The 25,118-nt window shown below is 38.5% G+C and overlaps 1 protein-coding gene across 6 annotated transcripts in view; it reads right to left on the bottom strand.

Annotated features, from left to right (window-relative positions):
• ATP11C (ATPase phospholipid transporting 11C) overlaps window positions 1-25,118 on the bottom strand; it is a 220,415-nt gene that overhangs the window by 49,424 nt on the left and 145,873 nt on the right. For all 6 annotated transcript variants that reach the window (XM_012469904.2, XM_064360833.1, XM_012469903.2 and 3 more), the window contains exons 8-18: window positions 24,713-24,763; window positions 23,319-23,383; window positions 22,913-22,994; window positions 21,803-21,953; window positions 20,962-21,159; window positions 13,698-13,859; window positions 12,563-12,714; window positions 11,575-11,646; window positions 9,537-9,610; window positions 7,255-7,358; window positions 6,636-6,817 (exon numbers count right to left, since the gene is read on the bottom strand). In XM_012469904.2, coding sequence (XP_012325327.1) covers window positions 6,636-6,817; window positions 7,255-7,358; window positions 9,537-9,610; window positions 11,575-11,646; window positions 12,563-12,714; window positions 13,698-13,859; window positions 20,962-21,159; window positions 21,803-21,953; window positions 22,913-22,994; window positions 23,319-23,383; window positions 24,713-24,763 — 1,293 coding nt within the window. The remainder of the gene's footprint in view (window positions 1-6,635; window positions 6,818-7,254; window positions 7,359-9,536; window positions 9,611-11,574; window positions 11,647-12,562; window positions 12,715-13,697; window positions 13,860-20,961; window positions 21,160-21,802; window positions 21,954-22,912; window positions 22,995-23,318; window positions 23,384-24,712; window positions 24,764-25,118) is intronic.

Genomic DNA, 25,118 nt, shown 5'->3' with positions numbered 1-25,118 from the left:
AAACTTAGACGGTGGGAACCATTCTGTTGGTGCTGCTGTGATGGGCCAATGCCCTACCTAGGGAAATCTCTGCCCTTGCGTTATCACACCATCAATCCCCAGCAAACAAACTCCACAACCCACTCGGACTTTGGCAAGCTCAGGGGGATCAGCGAGTCCCCAGGGAGCTATGGGACTCCTGGAGATCTATCTCTCGGCATGGAATGCCCCTAAGGGGGAGGTTACAGCCCACCAAGGACCCTCCTGGGACAAAGGAAATGTGGACACAGTGACAATCACTGAAGAGGGTAGCACTGAGGGCCAAGAACAGTCATGGAGACAGGACATTTCCCACTGTGCCCACCCTCTGTACATTGTTGTTGACGCAGCCTGCAGTGGTTCTTCCCAGTGGAGGATGGCGCATATGTACATGGAGAAACTTTTCACACTTTTTGCAGTAGCTCCACTCCTGCTGAAAATGAGCTCATGCCAATTGGGCTTACACAAAGAGCAGGACCCAACTCCCACTCCCTACACAGAGTAGCAACATCCCAGCAATGGACAGGTAAGCTGCAGTTGTCTGCTTTGAACTTGGGGGAAAGGTTTGGCCAAAGCCCATTTGGGTGGCAACCACCAGAGAGGTGTATTCATGGTCTGCAGCCACACTGTGACCAGGAACCGAAGGATAAAGTCTATATGAACTGAAGGTTGTGAGCCCTACAACGGGGCATAATAGAGAAGCAGCTCACATTACTACCTGCACAGGATGAGGAACTGGTACATTCCTCCTCGTTCCTTCCCCCAAGACCTTGGCATACCCCAACAGGATCTCCACCCCTTGCCCCCATCCTCCCTTCAGGGTAGGTGCTTCCACCCATCATCAGCCTACCAGAACTGACTCTTACTCTTAAGCTCCACCTACTGGACTGAAGCCTGAACTGCACCACCAAATAAATAACTTGTCAGAAGGGCTTAGTGCTAGTACACATGACACGTTTTCTGACACCCTTAACCCTGTGGGAGACAGTGTGTTGGCCCTTGCATTCCATACGTCACTACAACAATCAGCATCTGAGAAAGCCACTGCACTGAAGCTATCCACAACCAAGGAAACCATACAGAGCCTTGCCCCACTGAAAGCACCCAGAAACAAAGCCAAACAATCATACACAACATACAACACAGTCATATCCTCAAGGGAAAAAAGTATTGAAAAATAAAAATGTTTCATCCAAACTACAGCAAATTAAAAAGTAAGAAGTGACAGATCCCTCAGATGAGAAAGAATCAGTGTAAGAACTGTGGTGGTACGAAAAGTCAGGGTGTCTTGACACATTCAAAGGATTGTACTACCTCTGTAATACAGGCTAACCAGAATGAAAACTCTGAAATGACAGATAAGGAATTCAAAATATGGATTGCAAGGCAACTCAACGAGATCCAAGAGAAAGTTGAAACACGAAGAAACCAGAAAAATGATTCAGGATATGAAAGACAGCTATAATAAAACAAACCAATTAGAACATCTGGAAATGAAAAATTCACTAAAACAATTTCAAAATATAGCTGGAAGCTTTAACAATAGAGTAGACAAAGCAGAAGAAAGAACTGCAGAGCTTGAAGAGCAGTCTTTCAAATTAACCCAGTCAGATAAAAAAATAAATTAAAAAACACAAGCAAAGTCTTTGAGAAACATGGAATTATGTAAAGCAACAAAATCTATAACTTCTTGGCATTTCTGACAGAGAAGAAGAAAAACAGGCAACATGGAAAACGTATTTGGGGAATAATTCAGGAAAATTTCTTGAACCTTGCTCGAGGTTAACATGCAGATACAAGAAATTCAGAGATCAATTGTGATATGCTACACAAGATGACCATCACCAAGGCTTATATAGTCAGACTACCCAAGGTTAACAGGGAAAAAAAAAAATCCTAAAGGCAGCTAGATTAAAAAAAAAAAAAAAAGAAAAAATTACCTATAAATGAAATAGCATCAGACTAATAGCTAATTTCTCAGCAGAAACCTTAGAAGACAGAAGATTGGAGATGTATTTTTAGCCCTTTTTTTTAAGAAACAAAGTCTCAATCTGTCACCTAAAGTGCACTAATGGTGCAGTCATAGCTCACTATAACTCCTGGGTTCAAGCAATCCTTTCACCTCAGCCTCCCAAGCAGCTAGGACTATAAGTATGTGACACCATGCCTAGTTTTCTAACAAATTTGTAGACGGGTCTCACTATGCTGCCCAGGCTAGCTGTGAGCTCCCAGGCTCAAGTGATCTTCCAACCTCAACTTCTCAAAGCACTGGATTACAGGTATAAGCCACCATACCTGGCCTTTAGCCTTCTTAAAGAAAAACAACTGCAGCCAAGAATTCTATATCCTGCTAAACTAAGCTTCCTAAAGGAAGGAGAAATAGTTTTTCCTAGACAAGCAAATGCTATGGGAATCTGTCACCACCAAACCTATCCTATAAGAAATGCTTAAAGGACCTCTAAACACAAACAGATGATATTTGCTACTATAAAAGTATATGTTAGTAAAAAGCTCATAGATCCTATAAAGCAATTATATCCTAGAGACTACAAAACAATTAGCTAACAACACTAACACAGGAACAAAACCTCACATATCAATATTAACCTTGAATGTAAATGGCCTAAATGCTGTACTGAAAAGACACAGATTGGCACACTGAATACAAAAATACCATCTGTTAGGCCGGGCATGGTGGCTCACACCTGAAATCCCAGCACTTCAGGCCGAGGCAGGAGGATCACCTGAGGTCATAAATTCGAGACCAGCCTGGCCAAAAAGGTGAAACCCTGTCTCTGCTAAAAATACAAAAATTAGTCCGTCATGGTGGCGGGCGCCTGTAGTCCCAGCTACTCAGGAGGCTGATGCAGGAGAACCGTTTACACCCGGGAGGCAGAGTTTGCAGTAAGCCGAGATCGTGCCACTGCACTGTAGCCTGGGCGACAGAGTGAGACTTGGTCTCAAAAACTTCAACAGACCCATCTCAGGCATAATGACGACCACAAACTAAAACTAAAGGGATGGAGAAAGATCTATCATGCAAATAGAAAACAAAAAAGAGCAGGGGTTGATCTTCCTCTATCAGCTAAAACAGACTTTAAGCCAACAATAGTAAATAAAAAGGTGGGAATTCTAAAATAAAAAGGGATTCAATTCATCAAGATTTAACTAACCTAATATATAGGGACCCAACATCAGAGGGCCCAGATTGATAAAACAATCATCCCTAGAGACAGAGAGCCATACAATAATATTGAGGGGGGATTATTATTTTTTTTTTTTTTGAGGCAGAATCTCACTCTGTTGCCATGCTGGAGTGCAGTGATGTGATCTCAGCTCACCTGTCTCCTGGGTTCAAGCGATTCTCGTGCCTCAGCCTCCCCAGTAGCTGGGATTACAGCCATGTGCCACTACACCCAGCTAATTTTTGTATTTTTAGTAGAGATGAGGTTTCACCATGTTGGGCAGGATGTTCTCAATCTCCTGACCTCGTGATCCCCCCGCCTTGGCCTCCCAAAGTGCTGGGATTAAAGGCGTGAGCCACCATGCCTGGCCAATATTGGGGGATTTTAAGACCCCAGTGATAGCACAAGACAGATTATCGAGGCAGAAAAATAACAAAGAAACTCTGGACTTAAACTGGACTCTTGACCAAATACACCTAATAGACATTTACAAAACACTCCACTCAACAACTACAGAACATACATTTTTCTCATCTGTGCATGAACATTCTCTAAAATTGATCACATGCTTGGTCATAAAGCAAGTCTCCTTAAATTCAAAATCATATCAAACATCTTCTCAGAACAGAGTGAAATAAAATTAGAAATCAATAACAAGGGGAACTCTCAAGACCACACAAGTACATATAAACTAAATAACTTGCTCCTGAATGACTTTTGAGTAAATAATGAAATTAAGGCAGAAGTTTTAAAAAAATTGAAAACAAATGAAAATAGAGACACAACATACCAAAACTTATAGGATACGTCAAAAGCAGTGTTAAAAGTTTATAGCACTAATTGCCTATATCAAAAAGGAAGAAAAATCTCAAATGAACAACCTAATGTCACACCTAAAAAACTAGAAAAGCAAACCAGACCCAAAGCTAGCAGAGGAGTAACAAAGATCGTGGCAGAACTAAATTGAGACAAAAAAAATCATACATCAGATCAATGAAACAAAAATGAAAAACAAATAGACTAGTAGCTAAATTAACCAAGAAAAAGAGAGGATTCAAATAAGCACAATCAGAAATGACAAAGGTGACATTACAACTGATACCACAGAAATACAAAAGATCCTCACAGACTATTATGAACATATCTATGAGTATAAACTGGAAAACATAGAGGAAATGAATACATTCCTAGAAATATACAACTTCCCAATATTGAACCAGGAGGAAAAGAAACCCTAAACAGACTATTATTTGAGACTCTGTCTCAAATAATAAGCTATGAAATTGAATCAGTAATATTAACAGCAGAATTCTATCAGATGTATATAAAGAAAAGTTGGTACCAATCTTACTGAAACTATTCCAAGAAAAATCAATGAGGAGGGATTCCACTCATTCTACAAAACTAGTATCATCCTGATATCAAAATTTGGCAAGGACACAATAAAAAAAGAAAACTACAGGCTGTTGTTCATGATGAACATAGATGTAAAAATCCTCAACAAAATATTAGCAAACTGAAACCATTAGCACATCAGAAAGATAACTCATCACAACCAAATGGGTTTTATTCCTGGGACTCAAGGATGGCTTAACATATGCAAATCAATACATGTAATTCACCACATACACAGAATTAAAACAGAAATTATATGCTCATCTCAACAGATGCAGAAAAAACATTCAATAAAACTTGACATAACTTGATGATAAAAACAAACCCTGAGAACAAACTAGGCATTGAAGAAACATACCTCAAAATAATAAGGGCCCTACATGCAAACCCACAGCCAACACCATACTCAATGTGCAAAAGTTGAAAGTATTTCCCCTAAAAACTTGAACAAGACAGGGATATCCACTCTTACCACTCCTGTTTAACATAGTACTGGAAGTCCTAGTCAGAGCAATCAGGCAAGACTGCTGGAATACTATGCAGTCATAAGAAGAGTGAAATCATATCCTTTGCAGCAGCATGGATACTTCTGGAGGCCAGTATCCTAACTGAAATAACTAAGAGGCAGAAAATCAAATACTGCATGCTCTTACTTATAAGTGGGAGCTAATCAATAGGTATACATGGACATAATGAGGGAAATAATAGACAACAGGGACTCCAAAAGGGGGAAGACAGGAGGGGAATGAGGGTTGAAAAAGTACCCATTAAGTATTATGTTAATATCTTAGGTGATGGGATCAATAGAAGCCCAAATCCCAGCATTACACAATACAACCATGTAACAAACCTGCATGTGTACTACCTGAATGTACAACCCCTAACCCACCCTCCAAAAAAAGAGGAACGCCAACCATCCTGAATGAGAATTTAATTATAATTCTTATAGGCAAGGATAGAAAAATGACACTTTCCTCTGGGTTTCTTTTGGCCACAGAATAATAATGAAATTAGACTAAATAAATTTCATTAGAATTTCAATACCTTTTAATGTGGTTGAATATATGTTTGTAACTTTTTATTTGTCTTATAATTGTTATATATAATATTTAGAAAATTCAAAAAATATTAAGAATCTAAAAATTATTTCAAGCAGATCAATTGCAGTGTCCTGCAATCGTGTCTGAAAAAGCTCAGCCTGTAAGTTAAAAGCATATTATTTTAAAGTATGCAGGCCAGGCCAGTGGTTCATGCCTGTAATCCCAGCACTTTCGGAGGTCAAGGCAGGAAGATTACTTGAGGCCAGGAGTTCAAGACCAGCCTGGCCAACATGGTGAAACCCCATCTCTACTAAAAATACACAAATTAGCTGGGTGTGGTGGCATATGCCTGTTACTCCAGCTAGCTACTCAGGTGGCTGAGGCACAAGAATCACTTGAACCCAGGATGCAGAGGCTGCAGTCAGCCAAGATTGTGCCACTATACTCCAGCCTGGGCAACAGAGCAAGACTCTATCTCAAAAAAAAAAATACAAAAAAAAACAAAATTAAATTAAATTAAATCAAATAAGTAAATAAAGTATGCAAAAACATACTCTGGTCTGTTGAACTAAGCTAGAGTAACCTCTCATGCTGTTCACTCTACCTTAAATTTCCTTTCTGCTTATCTGTCTCTCAAAGCTTACCCCTTCACCTAGGCACCAGTACAAACAATGGCTATAGTACCATTCCCTACACATGTCAAGACTATTTAATAATATGTGCATAAATATATAGATGACTTAGTAAATAGTCAAAAGACCTTAGTGATAACTGATTCATTCTTCTAGGTTACATGAATTTACCTTAAAAATCATTCCTACTAACAGTTTAAAATCTGGTGTAACTTTTCATACTTGCTATAATAAATCTTTAAACCCACTTAAACAATAAAACTAAACTAAAGATTTCAAACATTGAGATTAAATTACTAATCTGGGACAGATCACACCCAAAATGATTGGTCACTAAAATAATTAGAGTATCATTTTCTAGTTACTTGTCTTCAACTGCAGTGGCTCCAATTAAATTCATATTTGTCTCAATATCATCGAAAACTTTTTCCATTTTTTCTTCTCTGTCTTGTAAGGCCATTTTTGCTTCTATGAGCTGTCTGTTAATTCTTTCATAATCATCTGGAGCAATTTCTTTGAAGGCTACACAGAGTGTCCGATACCCATCCTAGGAGTAAAGTAGGAGATCTGTAGTTATTCTAATAATAATTGAAAAAAAAAAAAAACCCATACTCTGTAAAGGCTCTTGCTTTAGCTATATGTACAAAAGAAAAATTCTGACACATATTTAGTTTGTAAAAGTGAACAAATTACAACTGAAAAGGTCACATTCAATTAGGTTCAGAAAAAAGAAATAACAGTTCTTTTAACAAAGGTTGCTGAAAAGTCTTTAAGGCTGTAAATTCTGACCAGAAACTTGCTCCAGAATAATGTTTTATATTAAGATAAAGAAAGTAATATTATTGAATCCCCAAATATAAAACACAGACCACAAAAACATGCTAAAATGTATTTAAGCTGTCATTTAAACAGAAATCCAATAAACATAGTCATCTTCAGCACTTCTCTGCTTACTTATTGGTGGGGGAAGGAGTATAGGCTCACCATTGCATTACGGTCCACGTGGACTTTAGTTAACTCAATTTCATGATTCTGCACCCTGGGAAAAACTGCCGAGTCTGCTCCTTTACAAAAGAGAAGTATGTCTCCTAAAATGAAGAACCATAGTACTTGACATAGAGTTTTAAAGCTAGTATTGTGGTTTCAATAAGAGATAACTTTTAAAGTGGTCTCTCTCACCCAAGTGTTATATATTCTGAGCATGCTTTGCAATACTCACCCAAATGAAAGGAGAAATCTTGGCCTTTAGTCTGTCAGAAAGGCATGCACCACCCCTTCAGGTCATTATGAACACAATTAATAAGCCAGAGTTTACAACATGCACCTCTCTGTTAAAATATACTTCCTCCCACCAATTCATGGAGGGCTGGGCTTGTGTCAAGGAAGTGCATCTGAATTCCTTCTGAAAATGTATGCCAGGTGCAGTGGCTCACACCTGTAATCCCAGCACTGTGGGAGGCCAAAGCAGGAGGATCACTTAAGCTCAGTTCAAGACCAGCCTGGGCAACATAGGGACACCCCATCTCTACTAAAAATACAAAAAAAAAAAAAAAAAAAGAGCTGGGCATGGCGGCACGTGCCTGTAGTCCCAGCTACTCGGGAGGCTAAGGCAGGAGAATAGCTTGAACTCGGGAGGCGGAGGTTGTGATGAGCCAAAATCATGCTATTGCACTCTAGCCTGGGCAATAGAGCAAGACTCCATCTCAAAAAGAAAATTTAAAAATTAAAAAAATTAAAATTAAAAAATTAGCCAGGCATGGTAATACACGCCTATAGTCCCAATTACTCTGGATGCTGAGGTGGAAGGATTGCTTGAGCCCAGGATGTTGAGGCTGCAGTGAGCTATGATCTTGTCGCTACAGCCTGGATGACAGAGTAATACCTTGTCTCGGGGGGAAAAAAAAAACCTAGAAACAAAGAAATGCAGTGAAGCCATGGCCTAGAGTATACATATGGCATCTATAGATGTCAAGAAGAAAACTTAAGCTCAAACAAGCTGAAATAATTTTGAATAAACTATATTAACTAGCTTTTAAAACACTGGCTTGATGGTTTTACTGAAACTTGAAAATAGCTTTATAGAATGCTGGTATAAGTGCAGCTTTAGATCACTTCACACACCTAGGAAATATTCACAGTTGTGTACTAAGAGAGACACTTTATTCTTCTAAGGGAAACAACCGAGTTCAACAAAAAGTGTAGCTCTGAGGTCAATGACCTTTGTAGACCAGTTCCGCAGACATTTCACCATTTGCTGTAGAACATGTGGATGTGCAGACATAAGAATAGCAAGTATTTGAAATATTAAGTGGTTTTTTCATTTATTCTTATACATCCAAAGTGTACTTTAAAGTTCACAAAACAAACTCCATGGTCACTTACTAAAATCAATGTCATGACTTTGCAATCATACCACAAAGTATGAATAAAGTGGAATATGTTCCCCCCAAGGGTCTGTCTATATCCTTCCATTCTCACATTAAGGAATTTAGAAAATTTAATAGTAAAAAGTAAATTGTTGGGAAATAAATCAAGAATTTTTAGAAAACTAACCCCTGGGTATACCATACACACATGTATCTGACAGCCTCTGAATAAAAAAGAAGTGCTCCCCTATGGGTCTTGCAGAATCTGAGCAGAAGGCGAACCACCATGTTGCCTCCAAAGACATGAGGGAGCCCAGGATTATGGTACCAGTTCCCCTGCAAAGGACAAGGTTTACTCTTGTTAAACAAAGAAGCTGAGCTCTGGAGTAAAACTGCAATGCCAGTTCCCAGAAGCCAGGACCTTACGCCTCTCTACCTCACCTGTTTCCAGGGAGTGTCAAGCAGTAGGGGAACCAGGAAGGTCAGTGAGAAATAATAAGCAACTCCCTATACTCAAGGATTCTGCTACTAGTAATCCCAGACCATCCAACCATGCTGGGTGGCTGCGTGTAAATTTTACTGGTAGACTGGTTAGTACCATGAACCACACACAAGTCATCCTTTCAGTTCCTGTTTGAACACCCAGGGCAGAGAGATATTGTTCAGCTAACAAGAAAACACACTTCCTGTCATAACAAGGGTTCTATCACTAACGACTTGGTAAACTGAACACGTTTGCTTAAAAAAAATACATGAAGGCATATACAAAAAATACTGCTTCGCACGACTTTCACTAATCCTATGCTACTACATGAAATGATTCTCTTTCTTGAAAGAGTGAATCAACCAGTAAGCCTACAAATGAATAAAGAGAAAAATTCAAGTTTTTAAAATACGTACCTTCTTGAGTCTTCACAATTACACTCATACGTCGGCGGACAGCATCAAAGTTTAAAGTGTGAAGAAGTTCATATCTTTAAGAGAAATGAGAAAAGTAAAAATCCTAGCACATACTGAGAAAAATAAAGCACAACAGAAATATGTTAAGATATTTAAACATCTTAAATCAACAGATAGCTATCCTCTTTGCAGGAGGGTCACTGGTTGTCTGCACAACTGGTACTTTCCTTTGTCTTAGAATTTCTCTGAACATAAAACATGCTGTCAGAGGACATCAGTGTTGGTTAAGGGGTATTTATAGTCCCTCAGTATACTATTTAAAATGGTAAGAAGAATGACCACATAAAATGGAGGATAAAGAGCTGTCCCACCAAACCATATTTGGAGGGGTCTAGAAATAGTCCCACTCTGCCAATTATTTTAGCAGCATTTATGTATGGAGTGCCAGGCACAGCGCTAGGTGCTGGGGAATAGAGGTGGCTCAGATTCATGTCTATTCCCCAGCACCTAGCGCTGTGCCTGGCACTCCATACAAAAATGCTGCTATAATAATTATCTCATTATGCTCTGTCTCCCTTATCATAAGGTGACATGTGTAAGCCCCTTCCCTTACACAGGTCACCATATAAGGGAGACAGAGCATAATGAGATAACTACTCTTCTAGTCTCTCAAGTACTGTAATAAAGGCACTTACAGGGAAGATATAAGAACACAGAAGGAAGCCATCTGAAAGGAGGCTTCCTGGAAAAGGACATGCCTGAGCTGGGTTCCAAAAGGGTAATATGATGAAGAAAGGGGGCCATGGCATTCTGAGTAGACGGAATGAGCAAAGCAACATGAGAGCACACGGCCCATGGAAGACTTGAAGTATGGTTCACCAATGCCAAAAAAACTCACTAATAGGGGAATAGCAAGAGATAAAGCAAGAAAGGTAAGCAGAGGCTGGAAACACAAAAGCCATTTCAGGAATTTGGGATTGTACTGTAAGAGCAAAAGAAAGCCAATGAAAGGGTTTAAACAATGGAATGACATCATGAAATTGTTCAAATGTGTGTGGGGATGGCTGAACTAATCAATGGAGAGATACAGAAGAGTTAAAATAAGAGTTGGTTATTAGAAAAAGTGAGAGGAAATATTTCCTTGAAAATAAACTAATATTTTAAAAAGTATTTATTATATATGTCGTTTTTGGTGGGAGTGAGGGGGTCCTTAGTCTTCGGGGAGTATATGTGCATAAGACATCTACAATGACGTCTGGTTTGCTGTTGGCCAGATGAGGGCACTGTTGCAGACAGACTAGAATCTAAACTCTGATAATGACCCTGGGTCCCTGTCAGTCAGACTAAGAACCTTCCTCTGGGCTTGTATGCATCTCTCTCCAAAGGGGCGCATTACTCAAGTATGTATAAATGTATTACAGGTTTCTGAGATGGGTCTCAGGAGATCCTAGGGGCCAGAATGAAAGTCAGAGAAGAAATTCAAATTAATCACAGAGCCTAATTAAAATCCACCATTAAGATAAAGTAGATTTGTTCACTGGGGTCTTTGTGGCAAAAGAGGAAATGTGAAGACACTGGGACATCAGAGTACTTGCCCTGAGGCTCACACTTGAACATCCCCAACAAGACAAAACTTCTGGTCTACAGCAAAGCTGCCTTTATTGGCTGGGCTTGCAATTCCAGAGTGATTGCTTAGACACTAGACAGCAGAATGTTTCACATATTTTCACTAATTTTTCTTGTAACATATGTTAGAAACCTGAAATGGCATCTAAATTTCAGAAACAGTCCAGGCAGACTCTGTTTCTGGCTACTGGACCCAGATGTGGACCAGATTGAAATTTCTACCTCAAACCCCAGTTTCTGCCATTCTATGTAAAATGGCTTCTACCCTAACTACATTTACGTAAAACTCTGAACTGGGAGAGCAGAGTCCTGTATTTTTAGTGGCATCATTTCCTTTTCTGCCCTGCCTGAATCCATTTAAATTTGACTGTGGGGTTAAGAAATGACAAACATCAAACACAGAGCTACTTACTCTTCTATTTCTTTTCTTTGGTTCTCTACTCTCATATGTCCATTTCGATTTCCTAAAAATGTGAACCCGTACCTATCAAAAACAATAAAAAAGACCTTGTGTATCTCTAAAGAATGATTTTTTTTTTTTTTGAGACAGAGTCTCGCTTTGTCACTCAGGTTGGAGTGCAGTGACAAGATCAAGGGTCACTGCAACCTCTGCCTCCCAGGTTCAAGTGATTCTCCTGCCTCAGCCTCTTGAGTAGCTGAGATTATGGGTGCATGCCACCACACCAGGCTGATTTTTATATTTTCAGCAGAGACACGGTTTCACCATGTTGGCAAGCCTGGTCTCAAACTCCTGACCTCAGGTGGTCCACCCATTTTGGCCTCCCAAAGTGCTGAGATTACAGGCATGAGCCACTGCGCTTGGCCTAGAATGATTAATTTTCAATGGGGTTACTCATTCTTGTTTACGCTTCTCTTCTCTTTCATATGATCTCAACATATAACTGTACTTCCTTTTCCTGGATGAGATGATAACAGAGAAAGTCAATGCCCAGCCACAATTACTGTAACCAAGGGAGAGACCATTTGGGTTTCTGATTTGACCTTTTAGCCACTTAATTATCTTAAACCTCATGGGTAAAACTGGACTTTCAGTTCTCAAATGATGTCAAAATTGCTGGGAGCACCTCAGAAATAGCATGTGTTATAAAAAAGTAGCCACTGTTACGTTATTTGCAAAACATAACATGAAGATTCAGACTTCTGGCTGGCATGCATAAATAGTAAGGCAAGTAATACCTACATGTCACTATTTTCTTCTTGGTCTAACTAGTCAGGTGTGGGAATTTTCCAAAAACTTTTGGCTAAAGCAGTTATGTTTTTTTATTAAATAGTGGGAGATGTACATGCTAAGGTGACTGAAGGAAACGGAAAAAACAAAATAACTTCTGTCCTCCTATGATTTCACTTTCTTAGGAGAGGTATAAGAAAGTATACTTTACTTTTTAGCTCCTTTCACCAAAGCTATTTCATCTGGTGAAGAGGAGATATAGGTTAATTCAGCCGATTCTGTAGCTCCATCAACAGCATCATTTGTTTTGATTTCTACAGTATGACATAAACACAAGGCACGTAGAAACAGCTCTTCTCGATTCTGTGGAATAGTAATAAAATCATGATTATTATTTTTAATTTGATCACTCAGTAACTAGACAGCGAACAGAGAAAATACAGTAATGAGACAGAATGTTATAACCTCTAGCAAACTTAGTAGCAGATATGTATAAATTCCTAACACTCAAATCAGCTATATATTCTAGTACGTAACAAAGTTCCCGGTTCTCAGCTAGCATGCCTTTCTATAGGCTGTGTTAACTCATTCAGGTTATTGTAGCATCACCTAAGCCAAAGCAATGACTTCTTCATGGTTTAAAAAACTTCATTCAGTATCTAATTCACAATCTAGCAATAGCTCAAGTGCAGGGAGACTCTGGTTAATTTACCGCCTAGACACTCCTGAGACCTTAATCATTTGAACAGACATCATTCTTGGAAGAGCTTTAAAAGACAAAGAACAAAAAATTATGATCATATGGACAGGCAAGCTTTTACCCAAATGTCATTTCCCACAATTCTCTTTACTTATAAATTCTACTCATTTACAAATTTCAGCAGTGTCAGTAATACAAGAAAGGTGAAACCAACAATAGTTATTCAAAATTCACCGGGTGCAGTGGCTCACACCTGTAATCCTAGCACTTCACAAGGCTAAGGTGGGTCGATTCCTGAGGTCAGGAATTCGAGACCAGCCTGACCAACATAGTGAAACCCCGTCTCTACTGAAAATACAAAAAAAAAAATAGCTGGGCATGGTGGTAGGCGCCTGTAATCTCAGCTATTTGGGAGGCTGAGGCAGGAGAACTGCTTGAACCCAGGAGGCGGAGGTTGTGGTGAGCCGAGATCATGCCACTGCACTCTAGCCTGGGCAACAGAGCGAGACTCCGTCTCAAAAAAACCAAACAAACCAAAATACCCACAAAAGTCTATGTCATGTGCCTACGAAAAAATTTTCTACTATGGAATGTTAACATGCATACATAGATTGATTCCTTATATAAAATAATAATGCAAATGCACCTTATCTGCTTTGTCAAAATACGTTAAAGGTCCATCAGTTTGAGATAATCCATCAACCTCTTGAGTTACACCTTTATATTTGTGTCCATCTATGCAGCATTCAATGAATTCCATGCTGTTTTCGGTAAGTGTTCCAGTCTTATCTGTAAATATATAATCCACCTATAACAAGCACACAAACATATACATTGTTGGTTTCTTCAGTGTGACTAGTTTGCTGTAACGCAAAGCTATTTTCATATCCATAGGAAATCACCTAAGACTTCTTGTCAAATGTCAGGGAATTACAGAAACAGTATTACCAAACAAATGAGGAATAAATTAGTATCTTTAAAGACACTAAAATGGCATCACATGTCTAAGGTAGACTTACTCAAATGTAAAAGATGAATAGAAAAAAATGTGACTACTGGCTGGGCACGGTGGCTCACGCCTGAAATTCCAGCACTTTGGGAGGTGAGGCAGGAAGATTACTTGAACTCAGGAGTTCAGACCAGCCTGGCCAACATGGTAAAACCCCATCTCTACTAAAAATACAAAAATTAGCTGGGTGTGGTGGCACACCTGTAATCCCAGCTACTTGGGAGGCTGATGCACAAGAATCGCTTGAACCCAGGAGACAAAAGGTACAGTGAGCTAAGATCGCACCACTACACTCCAATCTGGGTGATAGACTGAGATGCTGTCCCACAAAAAGGAAAATCAAATAAAAAGTGACTATTTTATCAAACTTATAACCCTTCTAATGTAAGTTAACATTTTTTTTTTTTTTTAAAGACAGGGTCTCACTCTGTCACCCAGGCCGGAATGCAGCAGCCATTATAGCTCACTGTAACCTCGAACTTCTGGCGCAAGCAATCCTCCTGCCTCAGCCTCCTGAGTAGCTGGGACCACAGGCATGCACCACCACACCAGGCTTATTTTTTGTAATTTTTGTAGAGACAGCATCTCGCTATGTTGCCCAGGCTGGTCTATTACTCCTGGGCTCAAGCCTTGGCCTCCCAAAGTGTTGGGATTATAGGCATGAGCCACCATGCCCAGCCAGTTAATCTGTTTGATGTAAAGAAGTTAGTTACATAAATCAATTTTTCAAGTGGGAAATTATACTGACTGCTTATTTCTCTCTCTCTCTCTCTCTCTCTCTCTCTCTCTCTCTCACACACACACACACACACACACACTTTCTCTCTCACACACACACACACACACACACACACACTCTCTCTCTCTCTCTCTCTCTCTTTGTGGGCCAGTATGTATATTACCCATTAAAAATATTTACTAATAAATTAAATGGGATGTAACAAAATAAAACAGAAACTGATGAAAGATTTTTCCCCTTTTTAAAGTAAAATTTTCTATAAAAATGCTGAATTGAAATAAAATGTACCGCATCATATAAGTAAGAATCAATAATAATGTTAACAGTTACCTAATTAGAAGATACAGTAGGTCAACAGTGATCAAAACCGTAACTGAAATTTCTTTCTATATACTATACATATTTTGAAAATACTCAAGTTTCCAAATGTAGAAAAAAGCAGAAGTCTTAATGATAGGTTAAAGTATAACACAAGTATATTTTCATAAATAATGGAAACATAAGCTAAGACATAAATTTACCATTAAGATAAATCATTTTGAGCATTTCTATTTTATCTCAGTTTTTATCTCTTCTATTTTTAACATCTGGCTTTTGGAAACCTACAATTTTATCTTCGTTTTGGCAATTTATGATTAAATAGTTAAAATTATGGGCTGACAGGAATAAGCATAAGCACAAGATTAAGGTTTTTATTACGTAAGAGAGAAAGAAATGAACTACAGCAGTAGTTGCTTTCTAATTATTTTTCAAAGCTTTTCATGGTAGCAGCACTGGCACAAATATGGCATTCCAATCTTTTTTTTCCTGTTAAGCCAGCCAAGTTTGAACTCTCTCTTTAAATTAATCCAAGTGGTATTACTTGTATCATTTAGATTCTTCCAGTTCAAATGAAATTCTTTGGGGCTTTTTTCTGATCAAAATTATTAACCTTCATTTTCTCCTGAAGGCCTGGGTTATTTCACCTCCTGCACTTGGATGAGCATTAGAATCTCTTTTGTTAGTGTCAAAGATGGCAGCTTTAAAATATAAAGTACAATTTATTCGCCTATGTGAAACAGTTTGGGCAGTATGAATCTGCAAACATTGAATCTCATAGTTATATGCCTATAAATTATACCTGAGTGCAGTAATTATCAAACTGTAGAATGTATCACATGCACTTGGAGGTCTTGTTAAAACTCAGATCGCTGCTCTATTGCCAGAATTTCTGAATCAGTCAGTCTGAGGTGGGACAAGATAATTTACACTTCTAACTTATCAGGTAGTGTTGATGCTGCTGGTCCCAGGATCATATTGACAGAACTACCACTCTAATATATGACTTATACTCAGAAAAAGAAGAGGAGGGAATCAACTGTGATTAACTATTCTAGGCCAGGTGCGGTGGCTAACGCCTGTAGTCCCAGCACTTTGGGAGGCTGAAGCGGCCGGATCACCTGAGGTTAGGAATTCGAGACCAGCCTGGCCAACATGGCGAAACCTCATCTCTACTAAAAATACAAACAAAATTAGCCGGGCATGGTGGCGCTCGCCTGTAGTCCCAGCCACTGGGGAGGCTGAGCCAGGACAATCACTTGAACCTGGTAGGTGGAGGTTGCAGTGAGCTGAGATCGACGCCACTGTATTCCAGCCTGGGCGACACAGCAAGACTGTCTCAGAGAAAAATAATAATAAAAAAAAAACTATTCTCATATTTAAAGGAGAGAAATAAATGAAGCGGGAGGCTGCTGCTTGACTCTCTCAAAAACAGCCTTGTCTTCAAGCTTGCCAAAAAGACTCCTCTATATCAGCAGGCTCAAAGCTATCATTTGCATGATATTGTTAAATATATATTTGATAAATATATATTTGATCTTCCTTCCTGTTTCCTGACATAAAGCTCCTAAAGCCTTAGTAACTCCAAAGTGTTAAGAGTATTTTTGTATGCTAATGAGAGGACAAATGGTTGGGGGGCCCTAGATAGCTTCAAGATGAGTGCAGGTCACTGGAAAGACCAAGGCATGATTGTAGGGTTGGGATTTCCAGCCCCACACCTGACCTGGGGAAGGAGGAAAGAGGGGCTTAAAGGTTAATCCGAAGAGCAATGGCCAATGATTTAGTCAATCATGTCCACATAATGAAGCTTCCACAAAACTCCCCAAAAAACTGGGTTCAAAGACCTTCTGAATAGCTGAACACCTGGAATTTCTTGAAGGGTGGGATGCCTGGAAAGGTCAGGGAAGCTCCACGCCCCTTCCCCCAGTAAACATGACTGTTTCCCTGAGTTCTATGACCTGCTCTAGTAAACTAATCAAATCCAAGGAGGGGGTCTAGTAACTTACTGGACCCCATTTTATGGTCAATCAGAAGCGTAAGTTACAACCTGAACTAGCAACCGGCATCTGAAGTCGGGGGCAGTCTTGTGGGACTGAGCGCTCAACCTGTGAGATCTGACACAATACACTAACTCCAGGTAGGCAGTATCAAAAGTGAATTGGAAGATACCTAGCTGGTGTTTGCTGGAGAACTGCTTGCTTGGTGTGTCAGGAGAAAACTCCACATAGCTTGTGTCAAGAGTGTTGTGTTGAGTGGCTATGTGAGAACACTAAAAGAAAAACAGGGGCTTATAGATAACTAACATGTCGGGGTTCCTGGAGGGTGGCACACCCAGGGAAGGTATGGAAGCTCAACACCCCTTCCCTTATGCGTCATCCTACACGTCTCTTTGTCTGTATCCTTTGCAACATCCTTCATATGAAACTGGTGACCATAAGTGTTTTCCTGACTTCTGTCTGCTGCTCTAGCAAGCCAATCAAACCCAAAGAGGGGGCTGTGAGTAGCCCATCTTGAAGCTGGTCAGTCAGAAAAGTTATGGAGGCTCAGACTTGCGACTGGTGTCTGGGAGGCATGGGCAGTCTTAGGGATTTCCTGTGGGATCCAATGTTATCTCTAGGTAGACAGAATTGAACTAGAGGACATCCAGTTGGTGTCTACTGTTTGTTGGTGAGAAAAACTGCTCCCTCCCACATTTGGACACAGAAGTCTTCTGTGTTATTTGGTGTGAGAGCACAGTAAAAACACATTTTGGGAGTTTTCCCTGAAACACATATTAATCCCATCATACAGAAACAATCATAGCTAACATTCTGACTTTTATCCCTCTAGACACCATATCCGTATATTTACCACTTGAACAAAAATATAACCTCATTCTGTTTGCTATGTAATCTATTTTTCTCACATACATATATATATATATGTATTTCCATGTCAAGAATATAGATTTACATAACTTGATTATTATTTCACTGAATAAACTATAATTTCTAAAAAAAGAAAAAAGACTTTTCCTATTTCTTAGTGAGACAACTGCTGTAGGGTAGAAAAAGCTCTGAAGTGTATGTTGAACATGTGAAATCACCTACTTTGTGTATCAAAACTTACCACATGGTTCGACTTAATGGAACACTTGGACTCCATCTTGGCTCCACCACCTACTAACTTTGTGACCTTAAGAAAATCTCTTTACCTCTATGAACTTCAAATATTAACCTTAACAATACCTGCTGCACAAGAATGTAAAGATTAAAAAAAAAGCTCAATAATAATAATCTATAACCTTTAAGGTACTATATACATGGTGACTGTCACCACTGTTGACTTGACCAAAATCAAAGAGCACCAGACACTTTGCATTTCCCCACAATTTTCCTGATTATGATCACATTGCTGTATTTAGGTCTGATGTGTATGTCTCCCCAATGATATTTTTAAAAATTTGAGGGTTTCTTGTTTACTTCATAATAGTACCTAGAATACACACACATCCCAGTCAATAAAAGGTGAATAACAGCTACTGGCTTGAATTATATACTTACACTATAAAGTTCCACCATTAGTCAGAGCTGCAAGATGGAAAGGCAATATGAAGAAGAGTAGCCCCACAATTTTTTCAATATAGATTACAATCATTTGGTTGTCTAAAAGATTATGCCTGATAATAAAAGACCCCAATATTTTCCAAATGAGCTGAGCAGTCTACTTCCTCTTGTTTCTCATGTCAAACACTGTCCTAAACCTATCTTTCTACTTTTTAATCCCAGTGTGGGCCACATTAAAAGAGGTTAAGCAAATGCTTGCAATGGTATGGATAGGAATTAAATGACACTGTCTTTAGTAACATAAAGTTACATAGATCTTAAATTTGACTCAACAAAGAGAAAACAGGTTACACTTAACAGGAAAAAAACAATGTGTACTGGTTTATTGAATACTAAATGGCCTAAGAAACTATTTCAAGACTTCTTTGCACTTTCATTTAGGTCATTTCTATACATGTAAGCTAATAACGACAGCAAGTTGTTTATATACTGCATTAATTGAAGTGATGGTCTGACTATTAACTTAATGATTTGACTAAATGACAATCACAACTAGAAATGCAAGGTTTGGTGGGAGAAAGGAGTAGTGACTAAAAGGAAGACTGTAGCTTCTTTTCACTCATCAAATTTACTAGATCATTACCCAAAGCTCTACTTTACTTTCTGCAGTGTTAACATAGTCTAGATAAGAAGACTGCATTCCCATAGGTAATATGGAATCTGCTGAGGTGGAAATCTGAAAGAGATAAGAGTCTCATCAACTGGAACCTGACCTGGGCATCTTACTTGTTTTTAGTGAACATTAAGTGTCATATTCGGAATGATGGCTATTTGTAATAGTAGTTGAGGCTAGCCCCAAGCTAGCCATGCTCACCCTTGGGTAGGTTAACACATACAGCCAGGCACTTAATCTAGAACAGGCAGATTTGCTCAGCATCTAGAGTGAACCACTAAATTAAATGACAGGGAAAGGTTCACTAAAGGTGGCTTGTATATTCAAACTTTTTTCTCATCCAAAAAACTCTGCAAATTGATGCCTTTTATTGAGATCAGAGCAGTTCTACTCAAATAGCTCTAACCCTGCATGAAAACTTCTGGCTTAAAAGACAATGGTCGGGTATGGCAGCCCACATCACCAACAAAATAACCTTCTGGGAACAATATCCAAAGGAAAAGCCATTTGTCCATTCAATTTTTTTCCTATTTTTAGCGCCTCAGTATCTGCATCAGATGCAGACTCCATGGTTTCAGACATTGGTGTCCTGAAGTCAAGTCTAAACAAAATGGTATCTGGAGAGTCTTTGCTACCTTTCAACTGCAGTTGCCATGTGGGTACTTTGATTTAGGTAAAGGCTATATCAAGAGTAGAAATAGAGTGCAGGGACTGCGGAGAGAGCTAAACTCAGGAAGTAAGAGTTTTGAGGTGAGAATGCAAATCAGCCCCATTTACAGCAAGTGTGAGGGTGAGGCTCTGTTCCAGCCACACAGTTTCATTAACTGAATTTGCAACTCCCAGTCACAAAAACGACATTTCCACAGTCCTGACATTCTAAATGTCATGAGAATAAAATGCAAGCCAAAAAATTCCTTCAGCTCGTGAAGATCATTATGACACAGAGTAAAATCAGAAAAAGGGGAAAACTTTCTCAACACTAATAAGAAAAGCACTTAAGAAATCATCACTTGAAGAATTACAGTGATGTTGCATTGGAAAATAAATGCACCTGGGTTAGAATGGGGTCACAGTCTGAGTTACGTTGGTATATAAAGCAGAATGCATTTTGAGGAGTGCATGCCCTCACGTTTTCCCTTCATTTAAATTCTTGTACTGGAATAAATAATTCTGCTGGTTAGGTCTATATTCTATCTGATCAGAAATGTACCAAGAAAATGTCAACAGGACAACTCTGGTCAATTTTGCTTATGGAACAAAATGCATTTATAAAATAACTATATTTGTTACCCCATTTTCTATCCACAAATGGTTATAGATGGTGATGAAGACTGACTGTTTCCTGTTCCAAAGCAATAGCTAATAATGTAACATCACCCAGGTCCAAGGAGAATTTCAGTAACATTCACATTTAATACATAATTATCCTTCTCAAAAAAGCCATCAAAAGAACTGATGCTGTAACTATGAAAACACTGCTTACCTTCATTACATGCCTGCATAAAAGAATTTTCTCTGAATCACTTTTCCAAATGTGATGTGGTCACATATATTGGTGATCCAGACTACATAAAAAGATATTTTCACTATGTTGACAAATTATTTTAAGTAAAAAAATGCTCTAACCTGACCAAGTTCTTCATTAAGGTCTGATGTGTTAACCAGGGCTCCTTCATTAATTTCTTCATCATAAAAGTCCTTATCCCATGAGATGAAGAAGGAGCCCAAGAATTTCTGCATTTCTACTGTGACGTACATGGAGACAGGAATGATAAAGTTGAATAGAACCATAAATGATAGGAAGTCGGTGAACATTTTTAAAACCTAAAGAAAAAGATGAACATTTTTAAAACCTAAAATAAAAGACATAGTTCATGCTAATTAGATACACAATTCCATCTGACTAATATAATATAAAGGAAGAATTAACTTCATCTTTATTTCAATGCTGAAAACGCTGCTCTTGCTATAAAGACGGAACTTCCCAGTAACACTACATCACTGTAGTCAAAATTATCACAGTATCTGAGAACAACATTTAAGAACACCCTCAATTTTATCATTATTCTTAAGTATATGCAACTTGTCAGTACTTTTTCACTTCTTTAAGTTCTCTTTGCTCACTCCACCCTAAGATACGAAAGTGAGATCAAAGTTCATATGTAAGCATTCATTATGCCTTTATTGTGACATCTCACAAGATCATATTATATTAAAATGTCAAAGCATCTTGCCCAATGGTTTCGTCTAAAATTCTTAAAGAGCTAAAAACAAGCATAGATGCCTAAAGTAAAAGAAAAAAAAAAACTCTAAATCTTCTTAAATATTTATTGGCTTATAGTCACCATATAATCAAGAGAAAATTCAGAAGCTAACAAAAGGTGCCATTTCCCTGAACAGCATTTCAATGAAGGTTGGCTCAGTCACAAAGTTCTAGAGTTTCAATTTTCAGCAGAAAATAAATTACCTTCAAAGTCTCTCGCTCTTTCTGAGTCTTTTGGTTATACCAAGGCTCGTCATTGTATGGGGTACTTTGCCAGACATACTTTAGGGTAGTACATACTGCAGCTTTGGTCAGTAAGATGAATAAATATACAATCAGGAAGGCATTAATAGATCTGAAAAATAAGACAGCATGGATTTTAAAACCACCTAATTATTAATACTTAAGACATCAGCCAAATATGAATTAAACTACTGAGTCATCTAAAGCTTTTTCTGTGTATATTGTGTAACTACAGCACAAGCCATTGTGTATGAACCTCAGTTATCATAACTGCAGCATTATTTTCAAGTGGCAAAATGGAAAAGCTGGCCATGAACTGTTTATTGACCAACAATGCTCCTCCAAGTGCAATGGCTGACTAGCTGAACACACCTTAGTAAGGTTCCTGTAAAGTGATAGGAGACATACACACATGCACACATACACACACCATTACTTACTCAACCCTTATAGAAGGAGCATCTTGTCTCCATTTCCCTGAATCCTAAATGTTTGGGGTAGAGGGCACGGTAGCAATGTGAAATCCTCAAGCTCTGTGCAGGTTCTTTCAGTTTGAAAGTGGAGCTACAGAAAGGGTGCCAGTAATATACTGGTTATCCATGCCAAATATAGGGTGAGGTCTATGCCAGTGGCACCTGGCTTGAGGAACTACCAGGTACTGCTTCAATAGGTGTCGGGAGACTATTATCTATATTATAGAACTAACTTGCATATAGCAACTATAGACTCCAAACCATTAACTCCAGTAGCAAAAAAGAATGAATTTATAGTTGAAGTAAACTCTGCCCTTCAAGAGCTATGTGAGCTTAGGTAAGTCACATACCATCTCCAACACCATTTCCTCATCTGTAAAGTGGAGATGTTAACATGAATTACTTCACAGTGTTCTTCAGAAGACTAAACCAAATCAGACATACAAATCATTGAGCACAGTTTCTGGTACATAAACAAGTGCTTAAAATAGTAGTTGCTATTATAATTGACGTTTTTTGTTATGCTTGTTAGTTGGAATTACTGAGAAAGTAACTCTTTTAATCAATAATGACTAAATAAATTGTGGTGCATACTAACTTTTCAACAGCAGAACGCTTCTGAGATTTCCCTTGGTAGTTCAAAGCCATTTTGGTTTCCATTCCAGTGTAAACAGCAACTCCTAAGAAATAACAGAATATAATGAAAACTAAGAAAATGTCAACCAACTCCTCAACCAGTTGGCTCTATGAATTTTTAAGTCTATAAAAGTGGGAAATCTAGGCCCTCTTCCATCACCAGTTGTCTATTATTTATAGTATAATTTTAATTATATATAGTATTTGTCATATTTCATCTTAGTTTACCACCTTATAAATTCCCAACATCTACATATAGGTTTAAATTAAATGGCAAAACCTGCTATGTTTACTTCTTAATATGCGCTATTTATTCACAGCCATTACAAAGCATATTTTTTGATAAATATATCTTAAAGATTGTTCACCATATATCTTCTCGGTATTTTTTAGTGTAGCTCCTTTCAGCAAGAGATTTTCAGGTCCCAAAGACCTAAATAAAAAATGAACACAGCTTATCCAAACAAGTTAATAGCATCAACAACTCTGGAGACAGATTTTGCCCTGACACACACCTATCTCCAAGGGGTTCTGAACGTATCTGTCTACATATACCATATGCTTACTCCCCAGGACAAGCTGAAAGATCCTTCACTCTGAAGTTACTTGAGGGTACAGCACAGATGGAAGCACAGTACGGGAAGAGCCAGCAACACACAGAGGCAAAGAAATGCACGGGGGGATAAAAGGATTATGAATCATAGATAGCAAGACGAGAACAGGACAGAGCAGCAGATCGTGAGACACAGAAGCAAAGAGTCACGGATAAAAGACTGGGAACGCAAATGTCAAGGTGGGAAAAATACACTGATGTATTTGGAGAGAATAAACTCTCCTTTTGGGGGACCACTGGGAACCCTGTATTTCTTTAACTTCTTTTTGAGTGTGACTGTAAAGGCCAAGTGGAAAGTTGTGGTAATTAATATGATGATAGAAGAGGAAAGAAAGCATCCCTTTTTGTATGAATTGCTTGATAAATTGTATGAAGGCTGATACAATTTATCATTTTACTGAAGTTCTAATTATCATTTAATGAAGCCTTTCATTTTACGTAAGTCCAGGTAGTTCTTTCAGCATTTTACCCACTGCCTACTTTCTCAATTACTCTCCCACTGTTCTCCAGGTGTAATTCCAATATTGTCAGCCGCTTCACAACCAAGGATAATAAATACCATGGCTAGAACAGGTTTGGGAATATCATCCAAAGTGTGTGTCTGGATCTTTACTATTTTGGAAACCCTAAGCATTACTTCTAATAACCCCCTCCCCACAACACACAGAGACCCTATGACCACAACCCTACCAATCACAAGGTTAGTTGTTTATTCACCTTTATATCTATATATTCCTTTCTTTTTATTTATTTATTTATTTTTGAGATAGAGTCACACTGTTGTCACTCAGGCTGGAGTGCAATGACACAATCTTAGTTAACAGTAACCTCTGCCTCCCAGGTTCAAGCTATTCTCCTACCTCAGCCTCCCAAGTAGCTGAGACTGCAGGCACCCACCACCATGCCTGACTCATTTTTGTATTTTTAGTAGAGACAGGGTTTCACCATGTTGGCCAGGCTGGTCTCAAACTCCTGACCTCAGGTGATCTGCCCGCCTCGGCCTCCCAAAGTGCTGGGATTACAGGCGTGTGCCACCACACCTGGCCTATATTCCTTTCTGTAATATAAAGGTATTTAGTTATTTTATTTGATTTAAAAGAAAAATAGACTGCCCCCACAAAGGACAAATTAAAGAAATAGCAAACTTACCTGGCAACAGCCTCAAGACTATTACTATAGATATTGATTCGCCCAACAAATCTGTAAAAAGAACATAATTGCAAATTTGTTTTCTACATCCAGGCGCAATCTATGTACCAGAAATATGAGAATGAATGAAAATACAAATAATAAGACAGAGACAGATAAAACTGTGGGTGAACTACAAAAGCCTATTATATTTCTGGGGGAAAAAAGTTATGTTGAATTGATAACGTGTATAACATTTTCATGTAATTTTTAAATAATATGATGGGAATAAGGTCTGTTTAACATCATGCATGCACACAATACCTCTCTCTTTTATAAGGTTACATACATAACATGACTTGTATCTTGGATCATGTGAAGAAAAGTTTCTGGTGCTAAAACACAATTTTCAAAACCATTAGTTCAG

This window comes from Aotus nancymaae, unplaced genomic scaffold (genome assembly GCF_030222135.1).
Source record: "Aotus nancymaae isolate 86718 unplaced genomic scaffold, 86718_ANA_hifiasm-v0.15.2.pri h1tg000004l, whole genome shotgun sequence".
In the NCBI taxonomy this organism is placed as follows: domain Eukaryota; kingdom Metazoa; phylum Chordata; class Mammalia; order Primates; family Aotidae; genus Aotus; species Aotus nancymaae.
The sequence above is the reverse complement of the archived record's forward strand: the minus strand, read 5'-3'. Positions and strand labels throughout refer to the sequence as shown.